The sequence below is a fragment of the Procambarus clarkii genome, chromosome 16 (genome assembly GCF_040958095.1).
Source record: "Procambarus clarkii isolate CNS0578487 chromosome 16, FALCON_Pclarkii_2.0, whole genome shotgun sequence".
Lineage (NCBI taxonomy): Eukaryota > Metazoa > Arthropoda > Malacostraca > Decapoda > Cambaridae > Procambarus > Procambarus clarkii.
In genome coordinates, this window is record NC_091165.1 from 29,761,715 (window position 1) to 29,781,043 (window position 19,329).

General features: G+C 40.2%; 1 protein-coding gene across 1 annotated transcript in view; it reads left to right on the forward strand.

Annotated features, from left to right (window-relative positions):
• Window positions 1-19,329, forward strand: part of LOC123759897 (lachesin) — a 174,979-nt gene that overhangs the window by 143,658 nt on the left and 11,992 nt on the right. Inside the window, 7 exon segments of the mRNA XM_069325415.1 lie at window positions 9,908-10,005; window positions 12,442-12,471; window positions 12,473-12,650; window positions 14,602-14,627; window positions 14,629-14,755; window positions 16,047-16,276; window positions 16,278-16,366. Coding sequence (XP_069181516.1) covers window positions 9,908-10,005; window positions 12,442-12,471; window positions 12,473-12,650; window positions 14,602-14,627; window positions 14,629-14,755; window positions 16,047-16,276; window positions 16,278-16,366 — 778 coding nt within the window.

A 19,329-nucleotide genomic window follows, 5' to 3' on the forward strand; every position in this document is an offset into this window, starting at 1 on the left:
CACTCAGTGCTCAAGTGCTTCCTGTCACTCAGCGCTCAAGTGGTTCCTGTCACTCAGCACTCAAGTGTCTAAACATCAGTCAACATACAAGTGTGAGCTGTTACTCACGGCTTATTGTGCTTCCTGTCACTCATCTACTCATGGTGCCTGGTGTCACTCATCACTCAAAGCATAAACTGTCACTCAGCACTTCACAGAAATGATAAAATATCCGACTAATAAATATCCGGAACAGCATACATGGCTACCTAATTTGCATAAATAATAATTATTATGCTTTATTATTAATTACAGAAGAGAATTAAATTGTGTGAACGTTTGTGGTTTGTGAGTAAAAGTACGAGAGGCGTGAGAGTGGTGGGCGTTTGTGAGTTTCGTGGTGATGGGGGGAGTGTGTTGGTTAGGTTATTGGCGTAATGTGTGATTGGGAAGTGATTCGAGGTCTTAGATGGAAAAAATGGGTAATAGGAGAAAAAGGGGAATGATTCGAGGTCTTAGATGGATAAAATGCTTAGTGATTCGATGGAGAAAATCTTTAGGAATACCTGGAGTTGTTGGGTTAGTGGAATGTCTGAAGCATGTTAGATATTAATTTAAGGACTGAAGAAAAGAAACGGAGGTAGGTTAGATAAATGGTTTACAAGCATCTAGATAAACACTAGTGAGATAATTACCAGGAGAAAGCCTCGAACCCTATAACACTTGGAAGGGGACATGAGAACAGAATGATGCAACCACTGCCCCTCCCAACACGTCGACCATCGGGGGATCGAACGCCGACCGGCAAGAAGTGGTAGCGACGTCGCTGCATAGATCAGTCCAAGAGGATGATCAAGAGAGTAAGTAAGAGTTTACAAAGCGCCAGTGCTTAGCCTTGGATATTAAAACGAGGGAAGCATTAGAAACTGAGAACAAAAAGTGATGAGACACAGAAATATGAAATTTACAGAAAGTACACCGAATTTGTCTAAGACAAATAAGAATACGAAATCTCTGTGAGATGAGAGACAAATGAAGAGGTAAGAGTTGCATTGAGAAAGCGAGTGAGAGATTAAGATTGCTGGTCCATAAGTGAGGGAGTGAGAGATTAAGATTGCTGGTCCATAAGTGAGGGAGTGAGAGATTAAGATTGCTGGTCCATAAGTGAGGGAGTGAGAGATTAAGATTGCTGGTCCATAAGTGTGGGAGTGAGAGATGAGAGAGATAGGAATGCTGATCCACGAATGAGAGAGTCAAAGAGCGGTAGTGATGCTTGTCCACGAGAGAGGATGTTGGAGATGAGATTGGTAGGGATGCTGGCCCATCAGTGAGAGATGAGATTGGTAGAGAAGCTGTCTCATAAGTGAGAGATGAGATTGGTAGGGATGCTGGCCCATCAGTGAGAGATGAGATTGGTAGGGATGCTGGCCAATCAGTGAAAGATGAGATTAGTAGGGATGCTGGCCCATGAGTGAGAGATGAGATTAGTAGGGATGCTGGCCCATCAGTGAGAGATGAGATTGGTAGAGAAGCTGTCTCATGAGTGAGAGATGAGATTGGTAGGGATGCTGGCCCATCAGTGAGAGATGAGATTGGTAGAGAAGCTGTCTCATGAGTGAGAGATGAGATTGGTAGGGATGCTGGCCCATCAGTGAGAGATGAGATTGGTAGAGAAGCTGTCTCATGAGTGAGAGATGAGATTGGTAGGGATGCTGGCTCATGAGTGAGCGTGTGAGATAGGAGAACCTAGGTGAGGCAGGATAATGGAGCCTAATTACCCCGGCAGATCCCTGACCATCGCTTACGCTTAAGGTGCAGTGTGAGAGGGGCCACTTCATCAACTGCTAATTATCTCTCTCACAAATTGCCGCCTAATTACCAAGCTCTATGATTAAATCCCTCATTAAAGCTTTAAACTTAAACTGGGTCAGCGCCGGGATGAAAGACGATACTGACAATAGTCAACTGTATTTGCTCCACTCTACAACTCAACTGAGTCAACTCTACAACAATTGAGTCAACTCTATTGACTCAAAGCTTACTATTGACTCAAAGCTTTTGCTCAGAATCAGCACTTGAACCGTGACTCGGTATCTGACAGCAGAAAATTTTAGATAACTTATCTAAAACTGCACATTACAACATTTTGTGCCTCAAGGAATTAAGCTTTTCGTAGCGTAAATCCCAATCTTTTCTTCGGCTCGGAAGGACAGAAATACAGAAACGGCTGAAATATCATACACAGAACACGTATGTAGAAGTGAAATACAGTTGCACTGAATTCTAACAGTTGGTTTCAAAATTAGATTAGTGGTGTGTATAATGGGATGAGAAGTGTGTGTGTGTGTATGATCACTACACGTGACTTGAGATAGAAAGCAAATTCTAAATAATACTTAGGAGTGTCCAGAGTATTATTTGGCGTTTAGAAGCGTTCTTAGGAGACTTGAGAGCAGTTCCCATATTCTGTGTGCATTACCTGAGGAGCTGATATTTAATGGATATGAAACAGGATAAAACTTTAGAGAAAAAGCATGCTAAGTGGCACAAGTTTAGCCATCGTAAGTTTGAGACAGGAAAAGTTTGTGGAAACTTAGCGAGCAGAAGAGCAAGAGTCTATTAATGATTCCAGAATCATCTGATAGACTGCACCTGAGTTAAACTATGGTGCTTTGAGTATGATCTAAGATACATGTCTACAAGAACTCATAGGAGAGCTGATTTACTGACAAGAATTTAAAAAATTCCGGTCTAGCAGCAATTAATACCGAATCAAGTATTTATTTTCTTGCAAAATACAAAAGCATGCAAATTATTGCAGAAAGGGCATTGGTATATCTTGAGGTTATCTTGAGATGATTTCGGGGCTTTAGTGTCCCCGTGGCCCGGTCTTCGACCAGGCCTCCACCCCCAGGAAGCAGCCCGTGACAGCTGACTAACACCCAGGTACCTATTTTACTGCTAGGTAACAGGGGCATAGGGTGAAAGAAACTCTGTCCATTGTTTCTCGCCGGCGCCTGGGATCGAACCCAGGACCACAGGATCACAAGTCCAGTGTGCTGTCCGCTCGGCCGACCGGCTCCTTTAAAACCGGCTCCCTTAGTGCATTGTAAGCTGAGGTGATATCGTAGAGGGATAGCAGGACATCCCAAATGTATAATAGATGAAAGATAGACAGCCTGTTGAAAGGTGCTAAAGAATTGATTTGACATTTAAAAGAAGAATTTCAACGTCTGCAAAAGGTATTCAGAGAATATCTATAATTAGTTTATTTTTAGTTTAGCTTTTTATTCTAGTTATTAGTTTAGTTTTTATTAGTTATTATAAACTAATATTATTAGTTTATTTTTATATTCCTTGAATGTTTATTGAATTAAACATTCAAGGAATGTTTAATAGAAGGTGTTAAGCTGGTGCGTGGTCATGTCAGGCTGGTCGAAGAATAAGAGAGAGATATAATGACTTACTAATTCAAGCCCAGTTACAATGCTTCTCATTCATTCCTTAATGAAAATGTTCGAAATGGAGCATTTGCAATTGCGGACAATTCACTTTTTTGTACTTCCAATTTATGTATTTCCTCTTCTCAATGCTAAGAACATCAGAAACTGAAACGCATTAACAGAATGCTAACACATTCGGATTACTATATCTGTATAGTTTCGTTAGCCAAAATTCTGAACAGCATCTCTATAATTCTGAACAGCATCTCTATAATTCTGAACAGCATCTCTATAATTCTGAACAGCATCTCTATAATTCTGAACAGCATCTCTATAATTCTGAACAGCATCTCAAACACTAAGAACGACATCTCAAACCTTATGCGCAGACATATTCATGAAATGTATTTGAATAAAATATCGTTTTCACTCATAAATATAAATATGTTGTCCAAACCACACACTAGAAAGTGAAGAGACGACGACGTTTCGGTCCGTCTTGGAGCATTCTCAAGTCGATTGTGAGAATCGACTTGAGAATGGTCCAGGACGGACCGAAACGTCGTCGTGTCCCTTCACTTTCTAGTGTGTGGGTTTGGTCAACATATTTCAGCCACGTTATTGTGACTCCTCGTCTGGATAAATATAAAAATAAACATTTAGCAGTCACTGTCTTAATTATTTGTAAGGTGTGTCAGGGTCGGAGTTGAAATAATATTTCTGATCTCCATTAGGATTTCAATTATTGTTTTTTGATACAGATAAGCCTTCAAGATTAGCAACAATATTGAAATCCTCTCACTACTATAGAGGGCAGTTCGTTCTGGAGTTCGCTTTGCTCTAGGGGTTTGGTGCTATCCTGAATTACATCTAAAATGTTGTTCTAATATTCTGTGACTGAAATGCTGGTCGTTCAGGCTTGCTGCCTCATTTAGATTATTACTGAATTAAGGCTTAAAGTAACTTGGGGAAGAATAATGTGAACACAAAAAATTGAGGCAAATCATCAGACAAGAACGCATTAAAAAGAAAAAAACTAAACTAAACAAAAAGTCTTATCTCTGCACGTGTTAATTAACACAGGTAAACAGCCACGAAACCTGCAGCCTAAATTTTTAATATTTTAATTTCCTCTCCCGATAAAGGCAGTTAACATTTACACACCGTGTAGGAAACTCACACAACCAAGATGTGTGTCATTTCTGAGTTTTGTAAATCTTGGAAACTACCTCGTTTAAGTTCGTAATAAACGACTTTTTCATCACAATCTCAATAAATAAATGATACCTGAACTAAACCAAAAAATGTGTCTCCAAACTTAAAGCTAATTTTCAACTTATTAGTAAAAAGAAAATTAAGAAAACTTTAAGTAAAATCTCTTTATCATTGTTTATATGATTAATGAGCAAGTATTAAGCTTAAAATAATTTGAAATTATATTTACAAGTTTACATAAGTTGACGAGTTTCATGGTAATGTTTAATGGTAGACTTTGAAGTTTCCTGGTAATGTTCATTGCTAGACCTTAAAATTTCATGATAATGTTTCACGCTAAACACGGAAATAACTCCTCATGAGACCAAAATAGCCTCTTTGCAAAGCAAAGGTGCAATAGGTACCTTGAGAGAGAGAGAGAGCGAGAGAGAGAGAGAGAGAGAGAGAGAGAGAGAGAGAGAGAGAGAGAGAGAGAGAGAGAGAGAGAGAGAGAGAGAGAGAGAGAGAGAGAGAGAGAGAGAGAGAGAGAGAGAGAGAGACAGAGAGAGAGAGAGAGAGAGAGAGAGAGAGAGAGAGAGAGAGAGAGAGAGAGAGAGAGAGAGAGAGAGAGAGAGAGAGAGAGAGAGAGAGAGAGAGAGAGAGAGAGAGAGAGAGAGAGAGAGATCTTGGTACTTCCAAAGGATATCTGATCAACCAGGCTGTCATTTATACGTGAGGCTGTGACCAGCCGCGTCTAACATCCTGGTGGACCAGGTCACCAGCCAGGAGGCTTGGACCAGGTTGCGGGGATGTTGATCCTCGAAACCAACACAAGGTAAAAAGCAAGGTAGACCTTGAAGGACCATCAGGGATCGAACGCCGACCTCCAAAAAAATTGAGGTCAGCTTTATACCGATCTGTCCAAGCAGTCAGGTTTAGGTTTCAGAACCGTTTGGGCTCTGTCATTGTAAACTGACATTCATTGTAAACTGTGTATGGAATTTCTTTCCACCAGTCTAATTCTTGGCGTATTGAATTAATTCAATTTTCTAACAATAAAACAAATTTATATACTGCCAGTGTGGTTCATAAGCCTTTGGCTTATGTTTGTGTTCGTGTACCTCCCTGCAAAATAATATATTCCTTGTCAACCCTGTATCTTCCCCATGATAATTTTGTATGTAGCGATCATATCTCCCCCTTTTTTTTTATCTTTCAGTGACGTATAATGTAACCCCTTTTGTTTGGTCTCTTGAGATTAAGCAAGAAGGAATGATTTGGGTCGGATAAGCGAGTTGAATTTCAAGTAAACGAGTTATTTGTTTGAGTGAATGACAAGTGAAGTCAGAGGAGGCAAAGGAATTGAAACACCGAGCGAAATGATGTATGTCAGACGAAGTGAGGCGACATGAGGCGAGGATGAATGAGATGAAGTGACATGAGAGAAGAGGAAGAGAGACAGACGCTAAAGGAAGCGCTGCAGTGAGACTCAGAAACAAGAAAGAATAGTGGAAACTTAGCGAACTATAGCTGCAGAAGGAAGCAAAGTTGAAGGAGGGAAATCCTGCTACAGGTATTCTGGGCCTGACTCCCGGAGATTTATATTTGACAAAGTTTTAACTAGGCGCCTCCAACTGAATATTTATGTATTGTGTGGCTACAAGATTTCCTGTATGTCTGTCAGTCTGTCTCAGTTGATACCAACAAATGGGTTATTTCCTTTGTTTTTGGGCCGCGTCATAAGCCATACTGTATTAACCTAACCTACTATATATATAGAAAGGAAAGTGAGTTCTACGTTTCGATCCATTACTCCTAGACTCTGTGATCCAGTCGTCCTGGATGGACCGAAACGCCGCCACCTTAATTCAATATGAGAGGGTTGGGTTGGGGGGTTAATGGCCCAACCTACGTTAGTGTCACATTTGTCTCTGTAAAATTATAATGCGTTATGTAAATTTCTTGGTCCAGCAGAACGGAGGAAAATTCATAAAATGCAGTGATACATTTTATTCAACATTGGTTAGACTTTAGTCAACATTTAATACACTGTAGTTAAACATTTGTTTCACTTTAACAATTCTAACAATTCAATTTTCGAAATTCTAATTCATTTGATACTATGTAATTAACATTTCATGCTCTTTAGTAAATATTCGAGACACTTTAGTTAACAATTGTTGTGTTTGGACGTCATATTCAAAATCCCATATGGAGTCACTATAGTTTTACATCAATAATATTTCTGAATCTACATATAAACTGTATTCGCCAGACACAGAAGGGATCATCTTGTCTCTCGTGTCTACATAGGACCTGCTGTATCAAATAATATATATACTTGGTTAAATAATTCCATTGATAGATATTATGAGCTGACACATGTTTCTACAAAAATAAGCCCATAAAAGCAACTGGATATACACAGAAGTATAGCCAGGTATACCCAGTTTCTCGGTGTATATATATATATATATGTATAAACCAAGAGTTTACTTTAGTTGTGAATAATATACAGGGCTTAATGTATTCAGGGTGTTTAGTGAGTAAACTCCTGTGGTGGTCTTAATAACCCCCTCATATTTTTTTGATTGGTCTAAAACTCCCACACCAACAGGAAGGAGGTAATGTTAATACTTATAATACTTATACACCATTTTACCGCATGTGGGGTAGCAAAATAGTGGAGGTTGGCGGTGCGCTTAATATAAAACCTCGTAGCTCAGAGTTGTAAACATTACGATGCTATAAAGCAAGGATTACAGCATCCTCCCTTGAGCGCACATTGTAGGTTTAGCGGGCTCCTCTCTCTCTCTCTGTGATGCTCGTGTCATTATCAAGTCGCCGAAGTAAAAATTATTTTGATAAAGTGTTGATTGAAAATCGTGGCTCTTACGGTCTCGGGGAAAGCAGAATAAAAAAAATATTGCGATGGAAGGTAAAATATAATATTCATGAACTCGTCGAGAGGTGTAATTGGAGTGGGATATATAGCACATGGTTTGTTTGTTTTTTTATACTGCACGTAAAAATGTAACTCTTGTGTGTTTCACGCAATTGGGTTGTTTGCTGAAACGTCTGGTGATGAGAAAAGTGTGTGACCTCTCCTGTGACAAACGTCATATAGCGAGTATGTTTCGCTGAGTGCATCACAGGTCCTGCACTCAATGAGTACGTCAAAGGTCCTGCACTCAATGAGTACGTCAAAGGTCCTGCACTCAATGAGTACGTCAAAGGTCCTGACACTCAATGAGTACGTCAAAGGTCCGACACTCAATGAGTACGTCAAAGGTCCTGACACTCAATGAGTACGTCAAAGGTCCGACACTCAATGAGTACGTCAAAGGTCCTGCACTCAATGAGTACGTCAAAGGTCCGACACTCAATGAGTACGTCAAAGGTCCTGCACTCAATGAGTACGTCAAAGGTCCTGCACTCAATGAGTACGTCAAAGGTCCTGACACTCAATGAGTACGTCAAAGGTCCGACACTCAATGAGTACGTCAAAGGTCCGACACTCAATGAGTACGTCAAAGGTCCTGCACTCAATGAGTACGTCACGGGGTTTTCCCCTCGTTGAGTACGATTTTGTAGAAATAAACTTTTCAGATAAGCTTCTTGCTTATTTTCAAAGAAAAGTCACTTGGCATCACTCAGTACCACGACCTTTCCAAAAATTTAAGTCGGCTTGTCTCTCGTTGCTAAAGTTGATCTTGGGGAACTCAGTTACATTGATAATCAATTACATTGATTAATCTACAACTGTGTATCTAACTTGACTCCTTCAATAGAAGAACCCACTTGGACTGATCGGATAGTGACGGCCTTACATCTTGCAGGATCGGAGTTCAATCCCCGATGGTCATCAAGTTCTTTGTTCTAATATCCCTTTCAAGCGCTATGTAGTTATACTGGCTTATCGCTCTCTCTCTCTCTCTCTCTCTTGATAAATACATTGTTTCGTTTAGGATCCAGTAGCGCAGTGGCCTACGTGCCCTCGATTCGCAGCCAATGGACCCTGTTCCAATCTCCAGGCAGGATAGAAACAGTTCAGCACGTTTCATTTCACCCGATACTTCAATTTACCTAGGTAATTAACCTAGGACACCTCATTAAGCCTTAACTGAGCCTTTCTGTCTCCGACAACGGCAATTGAAATGTTTAAATCCCAATATATGGCGTTGAAAATTTAATGACTCTTCTCCTCTCTCTGGAAAGTATCACAAAAGAAAGTAACTTAAAAAACTGCTAAACTACACATTTAATTTAAAGTCTTTTGACATTTCTCACGGACGTCGTTCTGTCGTTGTGACATTTCTAAACTGCTTGAATTCTAATCCATTTTTAAATGACTTTGTTTCTTGTTCTTTGGCCACCATAGTTTATTCATTCTGTAACCTGATAGAGATTTCAGATTCATGAATTCCTTAAAAAAAAAAAATGCTTCATATGGTTTTCTTCATCAAGAGGAAAGACCACGAGAAACATTACAGGCCTTGTTCTATGCAGATGAACACCAGCTTAAACCCCCCGTAAAATTATTGTTTCAGGCGTAGGTTAGACAAATATATATGAATTTGGGTGGATATATATAAGAGCTGTCTCGTATGGGCCAATAGACCTTCTGCAGTTTAATGTATTCTTATGTTCTCAATACTTTGTACTGCCTTATTTCGCGTTCGTATGAAAAAAAAGTTGATTTTTTCACTGCAACTTTTCGAATTTTTAAAAAAAAAGTTGATTTTTTCACTGCAACTTTTCGAATTTTTTAAAAAAAAAGTTGATTTTTTCACTGCAACTTTTCGAATCTTTAATCCTGTCCTCACAGATTAAGAACTCTTTGTTGATTGGTTTAATGGGCTATTGTGATGGATTAAACAGCCTTCTTCGAGGTTAATAGGCCTAGATTCCGGCTCAAAATGATATTAAGCTTTGTAAAAATTTTCTTAGAGAATAAAAGCATTTTCATTAAATTTTCTTAAAGAATAATGCCAATTTCGCTCAATTTACATAGCTTAATGCCAATTTCGCCCAATTTATGTAAAGAACAATGCCAATTTCGCTCAATTTACATAGCAAAATGCCAATTTCGCCCAATTTATGTAACGAACAATGCCAATTTCGCTCAATTTACATAGCAAAATGCCAATTTCGCCCAATTTATGCAAAGAACAATGCCAATTTCGCTCAATTTACATAGCAAAATGCCAATTTCGCCCAATTTATGTAATGAACAATGCCAATTTCGCCCAATTTACATAGATTAATGCCAATTATTTCGTCTTTCGCAGATTCGCCGTATTTTGAGCTGCCAGTACAGAACGTGACGTCACAGGTGGGCCGCACCGCCAAGCTCACCTGTGTTGTGGAGAACCTTGGGCACTACAAGGTAAATCTTACGTCCCTCACCTGGGAAATCTTACGTTCCTCACCTGGGAAATCTTACGTTCCTCACCTGGGAAATCTTACGTCCCTCACCTGGGAAATCGTAAGTCCCTCACCTGGGAAATCTTACGTTCCTCACTTGGGAAATCGTAAGTCCCTCACTTGGGAAATCGTAAGTCTCTCATATTGCAATCTTGCACAGCTCAAATGTCAGTCTTATCTTACGTTTTCGCCTGTGTATTTTACACACTACACACCTGTCAATCTTGCATACCGCAAACGTGTCACTCTTCCACCTCCTATCCTGTCAATCTCTCTCTCCTCTAACCTGTCACATTTCCAGCTCTTTATCTTTGCATCTCTCATCTGTCAATCTTACATCTCTCACCTGTCAGTCTTACACCTCTCGCCTGTCATGAGAGTCTCAGCAAGGACAAGGGGGTAAAGAGATCACACATTTAGCACATATCTTATATGTAAACTTTGAGAAATGTAATATTTCTCAACTACATATCACAGGCGTCAAATAAGGAGTAGTTACATTGTTAGGCACGGCTGTTGGAGACCTAACGAGATCTTACGTGTTCAAGTTCAAGTATGTTTATTGAGATAAGCAATAAATACATCTCAAAGGGATAGAGTAGCTTAGGCTATTTCTACCCCCCTAATCTTACGTGGAATATGCTTTGCAGGTTTGGTAATGAAACTGCCGAATGGATTTAGAATCTTTTCAAAAAATTTAATGAAGATTGACAATGTTATTCTGTTTTTTTTTATTTATTTATAACGATATATTCAGAGCACTGAAGTAACGTTCCCCCCATGAAGGGGGAGGTGCCATTGCTAACTGGTTGGTATAGCAACGGCTTCGCTTCATGCAAGCCGGTGTTCGATCCCCTATGGTTCAAGTGGTAGGGCTTCGTTCCTTGCCTCTGTCTTCGAACTGTGTCTTCGTAGCCCTTTCATGTACTATATAGTTAGGCTTAGTGCTTAATTTTACTTATTCTTATTATTATTGTTGTGTTCCCCCTGAAAGTAATAGAACGAGAGTAGATTCTAATGCTGTTTTTGACTGATGGAAAGGCACTGATATAGACAATCTAAACATATTAAAACTATCAAGACATGGTAACAATGGATTCACATTAGACACAAGTAAATGTTAACTCAAAATCCGTCAATATGGACTGGTAAGCTGAGGCGTCCACGGGTAAACACACTACCAAGGTGTGGGGGATATTGATGTGGTTGTCTAGGTAAGTTGCACAAATAAAATGTTCATCTCTACGTGCTTGGGTATATATGGAAGTGGGCCTGGCGTAAGCCAGTATAGGTCTACTGTTGTGTACATAATCTACCCTCTCATGCCTACGCAATCTCTGGCTTGCGTAGTTTTAATATTTTCCTCACATCTCCTACTGTCTTCAACAACATTTTTTTCCGGTTCTCTTCTCACAGAATATTGTCCACTCATGTTTTGATGAATTGGACGTAGGTGTTCGATTCCCCGATGATCCTTGTAGATGAGGGGGACTGTTCCTTCCCTCCGTCATATCCCAGATTCATTTCCTCTTGTTCCTTCCAAGTGCTACAATGTCGTAATAAGCTTATAGCGCTTTCCCCTGATAATTACCTTATCTTCCCCCAATATTATCAAACTTTTTTATATTATTTAATTAAAAAGGGGTTTATTATAAATATTAAACACCTCAAAACATTCACTTAGAAAAATATATATATGCTTCAAGATTTTATCCATCTCAAGTTCATTTTAATCCTCCTACAAAGTAATTAGGTTGACGCAAATTGTTACATTTAGTTTTCAGTGATTACATCTTATCCATGCATACACATGCATACACATGCACTACACACACATATACTACTCGTTAAGTATTCCACCTGTCAAATATACATTCAAGAATCTGTCCATATCAAACTTATAATAATTCCTGTAATTCATTGTGGGAAAAAAATGTTCTCATATGTTTAGATTTTACTTTTTTACATGAGGAATATTCATGAAACATTATCATTATCAGGATATTCATCATCATACTCATCATAATCACCAATATATTTATCATCATCCTCATTATTAGTATCATTATCAACAATACCCCTGGTCTCACTTTCATTTGGGGGGGGGGGGTGAGACCAGAGGAAGAAAACACTTCAACAATGGACGTAAAACACCTGCCACATATGTTGTGGCAGATGTTTTGTTTACATAACGTTTTAAAAGTTCACATAAAACATCTGATTATAACCACCCACATCCACATAACTGTTATATATATCGGTCACATGTGAGATTAAAATATTATATATAAATATATGGTCTCACGTAGCTATATAATCTTGATTGCTTGGCCTGCTTTTCCCTACTAATTATACATCCTTTAATACCTGTCTGTACCTGTCTCATCTCCACTGACAGGTGGCGTGGGGCTACAAGGGTACAGGAGCAGGTACTGACAGTAGCAACGCAGGTCATTACGAACAACCCTCGTATCTCGATCCAGCGGGAGCAGCGGTCCACGTGGGTGTTGACCATTGCTAACGTCACCATGCACGACCAAGGTCACTACTGGTGTCAGGTCAACACTTCCCCACCGCGATCCATCTCGGGATTCCTCGCTGTTGTGGGTGAGAACCTCGCGGAAAATCTGATTGGGTGGGAAATCTGAGTTTGGGCTCTGACTGCCTGTCCTGGGTGAGAGTGAACAGATATCCAGAGTTGAAATGAATAGTTATCCAGAGTGGAAGTGAAACTGATATCCTGATAGTAAGTTAGTGAACAGATATCCAGAGTGGAAGTGAAACTGATATCCTGATAGTAAGTTAGTGAACAGATATCCAGAGTTAGAGAAGAACAGGCATGCAGAATCGTGACAATAAAAAACACACACATTTCCAGTAAATATCCAATTCTCGTCGCAGCTGTAAAGAGAATATGCAAATCAAGCAGATAATATGTTAAGAGGGAAGTGTAGGAGAGAAAGAGTAATCAGGAGATGCGCATGAGAGGAGAACACGTATAACCAGGAAAGGGGAAAAACCGAGGGGGGAAAATTGTGCAGGAAAATAGAGAGAGAGAAGAGTCAGGTCAGGAGAGAATAGTGAGAATGAGAGGGGAGGACTCTGGGGAAGACAGCTGGGCTACAGCTTGAAGCAACCGCCGTGAAAACGAGGTTAAGAATTGTGGATACCGCAGGATTGGGGGAGGAGGGGGGATTGGGCTGAGTGGGGGAGGGAGAGCCCCCTGGGGAGGAGGGAGGATTTAGGGGTGAAGTCCTGGGGTGAGGAGAAATGGGGTGGACCTGGGGGTGAGAGAATTTATAAAGTGTTATATATATATATATATAAGTGATTGGAATATATAAGTGATTGGAACTGTTGGTGTACTATGAGAGGGGGGATTCGGTTTCTTTTGTAAATTGCTCTAACTTCTCTGCCGTTGAAGGTTTATTGAAAGAGGAAACTTTCAACAGCTTTTGTTACTAACAAAAAAGAGAGACAAAAAGTAATATTTGTGGGTATCTGTATTTCCCCCCCGAAGCTTTGTATATACATCTTCTTTTCCCCCAGACTACCCTACCTACCTATCTTACCTATCACGCTGTTACCTTACCTCTCCTTCCTTACCTACCATGGCTACCATCTTTTTGCTTGATTAACTGGACACCCTCTTGTAGCTTACCTACCCTAACTTTCTCTCCTGCCCTACATTCCTCGCCTGAGGTTCCGTGGGTAACGTCATCTTTCTTAGCCTTCCTTATCTTATCTACCCTGCCTTATTCTCTCTGCCTTATGTGCGTAATCTCAGTTGTCTTACCCTATCTTCTTTGGCTTCCCTATCCTTCCTTGTCTAATCTTTTCCTCGCTTTCCTTAACTTATTTTTCCAACCTTAAATCACCTAACTTTTTTACTTTTCCTACCTTTCCTCTTCTACCTGATTTTCCCTGTCTTGCCTTCCCTATCGATCTCTTCCTATCCTCCCTTCCCATCTTTGTTGTCAGTTCTTTGTCCTTCTCTCTTCTCTCCTCCAAGTCTCTCATTTATCTCACCTTTCTTCTGATGTCTTCTTCTCGATAAGTTCTTACATCCCTGCCCTTCATTCTCGAATATTTTCTTACTCACCCTTGTTCTTCTATCCTTCCTTCTTCACTCTTATTCTTCCATTATTCCTCTTCCATGCTTTCTTCCCTACTCTGCATTCCTGGCATTATTTCTACATATATCTATGCATATACTTTCCATTCAAGTACTCGGAGTTTATTTACCGTCTTCCCGACAACCATCACAATCTACCTACAATCAATCTACAATCTTTTATACAATCTACCATTCCCAGCCATTCCTTTTCCCTATTCCTCATTCGTGAATGGTCTTACCATAATCATCCACCCTTTCCCCTCTCCCATCTCCACTTCACCTCCCATCACCTTCCCAGCCATGAGTGCCTCACACACAGAGATCACACTAACGTGATGCATCAAATGAACAAATCCACAAGGGCATTTGATGCATCGTGACGCAGGTTCGAATCCTCGTCACGGCCCTTGTGGATTTGTTCATGAGGGTCTCTTCCAACAGAGCCGCCGGTGCTAGATGGAGGGGACTGAACAGGTGACGGTCAACAGAGGCGCAGCGGCCAACCTCACCTGTCGAGCTCACGGCACGCCAACACCAACAGTCAGGTGGATCAGAGAGGACTATGACAGTATTAGGATCAGCGACGCCCACTTTGGTAATATATATGTGTGTGCTCGTATTGTGCAGTGTGGGGTCTTTGTCTGTCTGTCTCTGTCTGTCTGTCTCTGTCTCTCTCTCTCTTTCTCTCTCTCTCTCTCTCTCTCTCTCTCTCTCTCTCTCTCTCTCTCTCTCTCTGTCTCTCTCTCTCTCTCTCTCTCTCTCTCTCTCTCTCTCTCTCTCTCTCTCTCTCTCTCTCTCTCTCTCTCTCTCTCTCTCTCTCTTCATTGTATACCCTTCTTCCTACGCTTATCTATAATATCAAATTACGCATCTTTCTACTAATGAATTTAGTTAAATCTAAGTAATACATAAGTAACGTTGTATTTATCGTTAAGTTTTAGTAGTGTATATTGGGACATAATTATATGTGGGACACACTTATATTAGTATACCGTATGTGAGAACACACATATGTGGAGATACATGCATAGGTATAGGCAGCCAGGAGTTAAAATCTATAGGTGAATATTATATGATGAGGCCTATATATAAATATATATATATATATATATATATATATATATATATATATATATATATATATATATATATATATATATAAATATATAAATATATAAATATATAAATATATGTATATGTGACATTGAATGCAGCTAATTACTCATGTGCAGACAATGAGTCACGATAATTAGTTAATAATTAATAACTACAATAATTAACTACATACGCTAAATACTCATGTAGATGAATAGGTGGCATAGAGCATAGGTATTTTAGGTGAGTATGAGTAAGTGTGCCTAGCTGATGAGCACAACTCATGTAGATGAATAAGTGGCATAGAGCATAAGTGTTTTAGGTGAGTATGAGTAGGTGTGCCTAGCTGATGAGCACAACTCATGTAGATGAATAAGTGGCATAGAGCATAAGTGTTTTAGGTGAGTATGAGTAGGTGTGCCTAGCTGATGAGCACAACTCAATGGATAAGTATTGCTAAACAAGCATCCATGAGTATAACTGAAAATAGGCGATTAGGTGATTAGTCGATCACTGATAAACCATGAATACAAATTATTCCAATTCTAGTAACCATGTATATACATATACACGAATAGAATAAACCTAACCATGAATATAGTTAACTATGTATAGCTGAGTTCATGAATTCACTCCTATATACACACACACACACCTTTGGGTATTTTATATATATTTTTTAATATAGCATCAATTCAGATTGAAGTTATATATATCTTCCTCGTAACAAACGCTATATTCTCCTTGCTTGCCTGAAAGACCTAAGGTGAGCTTGTCCTCATCTCCTGCAGTGTCGGACTACGTCGGGAGCACTCTACTCCTGCAGGAGGTCAATCAACGCAGCGCTGGTGGTTACCTGTGCATCGCTAGCAACGGCCATCCACCCTCCATCAGCAAACGGGTGATTGTTAATGTCAACTACGGCCCCGAGGTCAAGGGCCCTAAGCCAACCACGTGGGCATCCATGGGGTCGACAGTGAGCCTCACGTGTCTCTTCACCGCTCATCCTACTCCTAGAGTAGGTGTGGATGAGAGAAAATTTTCTTGGATCGCAGATGTTGAATGATGAATACTTCACCGTCACTCCTCAGGATGGTCACCCGCCTTATACGTGAGTTACTCGTGTGGGTTTTACTCATGTTACTCAGACGCTCATCCTCAACTCATTTGGGAGGATGTTAGTTACTCTAGCAGCGTTTTTTTTTAGTTATTTATGGGCGAAAAAATGGTGTTTTACACAGCATTTACGATTGACTGCATTAGAATTTTTGTTGATAGCATTAACTCATTCTCATAACATTGGTTTGTTTCTGGATGTTCCACCATTCTGATCTTGTTGTGAACGTGTGTGTGTGTGTGTGTGTGTGTGTGTGTGTGTGTGTGTGTGTGTGTGTGTGTGTGTGTGTGTGTGTGTGTGTGTGTGTGTGTGTGTGTGTGTGTGTGTGTGTGTGTGTGTGTGTGTGTGTGTGTGTGTGTGTGTGTGTGTGTGTGTGTGTGTGTGTGTGTGTTTTGTGTGTGTGTGTGTGCGTGTGAGTGAGAAAATTGTTGATATTTACTGTAGAGTTTGTAAAATTAACAAATATAGCTTAAGGGCAGCCATGACTTGGACAAGCATAGCCAGAAGCTGGAATACGGGAAACATGACAGCGACATACAAAATTTTATTAGAAACTGACGAAGTAAAGAAACAATATATAAATTTTGCAACAACAGAACATGGAACATAGGTGGAAACTAGAGACGCAAAAAAAAAAAAGAGTCCGAGAGATAAATAGAGTTTCTTTAGTGTTTGAGATAAGTATAATTAATTAGAAAGCAAGTGGTTAAAGCTAGATCAATTAATGTAAAATTTAAATATGATAAGAAATGTGTGAGAACAATTACTTCAAAGAGCCAAGACTTTTAAAGGAAGGGGAAAAGTGCCAATGCTCCGGCCTGCCAATCCCAGCAAAAGGTTATCTTGAGGTTATCTTGAGATGATTTCGGGGCTTAGCGTCCCAGCGGCCCGGTCCTCAACCAGGCCTCCTTTTTGTTACACATTCCCAGGAAGCAGGTCGTAGCAGCTGTCTAACTCCCAGATGCCTATTTACTACTTGGTGAACAGAATCATCATGTTAAAAGAAACTCTAGCATTTGTTTCCGCCGAGGGCTCGAGCCCGGAACCTTAGGACAACAAATCCCGAGCGCTCCCCACTCAGCCGTCAGGCCCCCTGTAGGTGAGTACACGCATACAAGAACCAAACACCAGAATGACGAAGAGAAACCACTAAGAGACAGGTGGTGGGAAAATATTCGGACATCAGTACACAACACCTCAAGTATTGACGACGGCGGGTCCTGTCATAGGCATGATGGGAGGAGGCGGTGTTCTGACTCTCTGTCTCTCTCTCTGTCTCTCTCTCTGTCTCTCTCTCTCTCTCACAGGGGCCTGGACGGCGCCCAAATACCTCCACCGCCTACTGTGTCTGACCACCTGCACCACTAAAACGAACTAATTGGAAGCCATCTGTCTCTCTTTTCTCTGTCTCTGTCTCTGTTTCTCTCTCTCTCTCTCTCTCTCTCTCTCTCTCTCTCTCTCTCTCTCTCTCTCTCTCTCTCTCTCTCTCTCTCTCTCTCTCTCTCTCTCTCTCTCTGAAGGCATACACGTTGACGTCCGACAAAATGCCCACTAACCACCACAGTACAGTAAATGCTGCGACGACCCAATACCTGAAGCGTGTTCCAGTATTGACTTTCGTCAGCCATGTGTGGCTTGCAGCCTTCTCAGGTGAAGAAAAAACCCTCTCCCAAATTGACCATCCTTCCATTAAACGTTGCTAAGTGCTTACTATAGACCACTAACTTCGCTCCAGACTCCCCCCCACTTCCTAAATTTATGGACCATGATGTATTCTGGCGATAAATCCAGATTAAGAACTCTTGAGATAAGAGGGTTGAACTCTGAGGGAGAAACATTTCTATCTAAAATGTTAGTTTTTTTTTGGGTGGGGCAGGTCCTTGGTTTGGTCATGGTTTTCGGAGCATTATCTATCCTGGTAGGAAGGGGATATATTCCTGTTTAATTCATATCTTAGGTTATTGTCAGAGGGGGGGGGGGGGGGTGTTGATTCCCGATGGTGTCCCTGAGGAAATCTTCAGGGAAGGCGTTCTTGCAGGTCGGCGTTCGATGTCCGTTGGTCCAAGTGGTTAGGTACAGTTCTTTGCCTTTATCGTATCCCAGCTCTTTGTCCTCATATCCTTTCCAAGTGTTATATAGAACTTACTGGCTTAGAATATTCTCCACGTAATGACCACTTAATTATCTCATAACTACTTCATAATTATCTCATCTCTCTCTGCGTCACGCTCAGACCTGAAACCATCCCAAGTCTCACACGTCATGTGTTCGAGCCCAAAGCGTATCCAAAATGCATTAATATCCAAACGGATTATACAAAATCCAATATTATCCATCGATGAATACAAATTCTTGGAGTAATACTAAAATATAATGAACCTTATTTTGATGGTTGATCAATGAATAATAATAATAATAAGTCTTATTCTAATTATAATCAAATAAGAGAGTCAAAACTCTCCAAAGTTTTTTGATAAAGAGTAATAATGATCAAAAACTAATTAATAATAACTAAATTATAACAATAATTACATGAATATTAACATATAACAATTTAATAGGATAATATACATAATTATAACACTGATAAAGTTACTTCGAAGTCTGTACATGTTAACTTAAAACGCCTATATTTGGGGTTTTGTGTGTACTTGAAATTTCTTGAAAAGCTTGAGGAATGGTATCAGTTGACGTAATGCATAAACCCTTTGTTGCAAAGCAAACACACGAACACACACGCACACACACACACACACACACACACACACACACACACACACACACACACACACACACACACACACACACACACACACACACACACACACACACACACACACACACACACACATACACACACACAACACGTGTGTGTGTGTGTGTGTGTACACACCAGTTCAGTACACCTATACTTTTTACTGATTGTGTTCCTAATCATTCTGCGTACTGTGGATCTG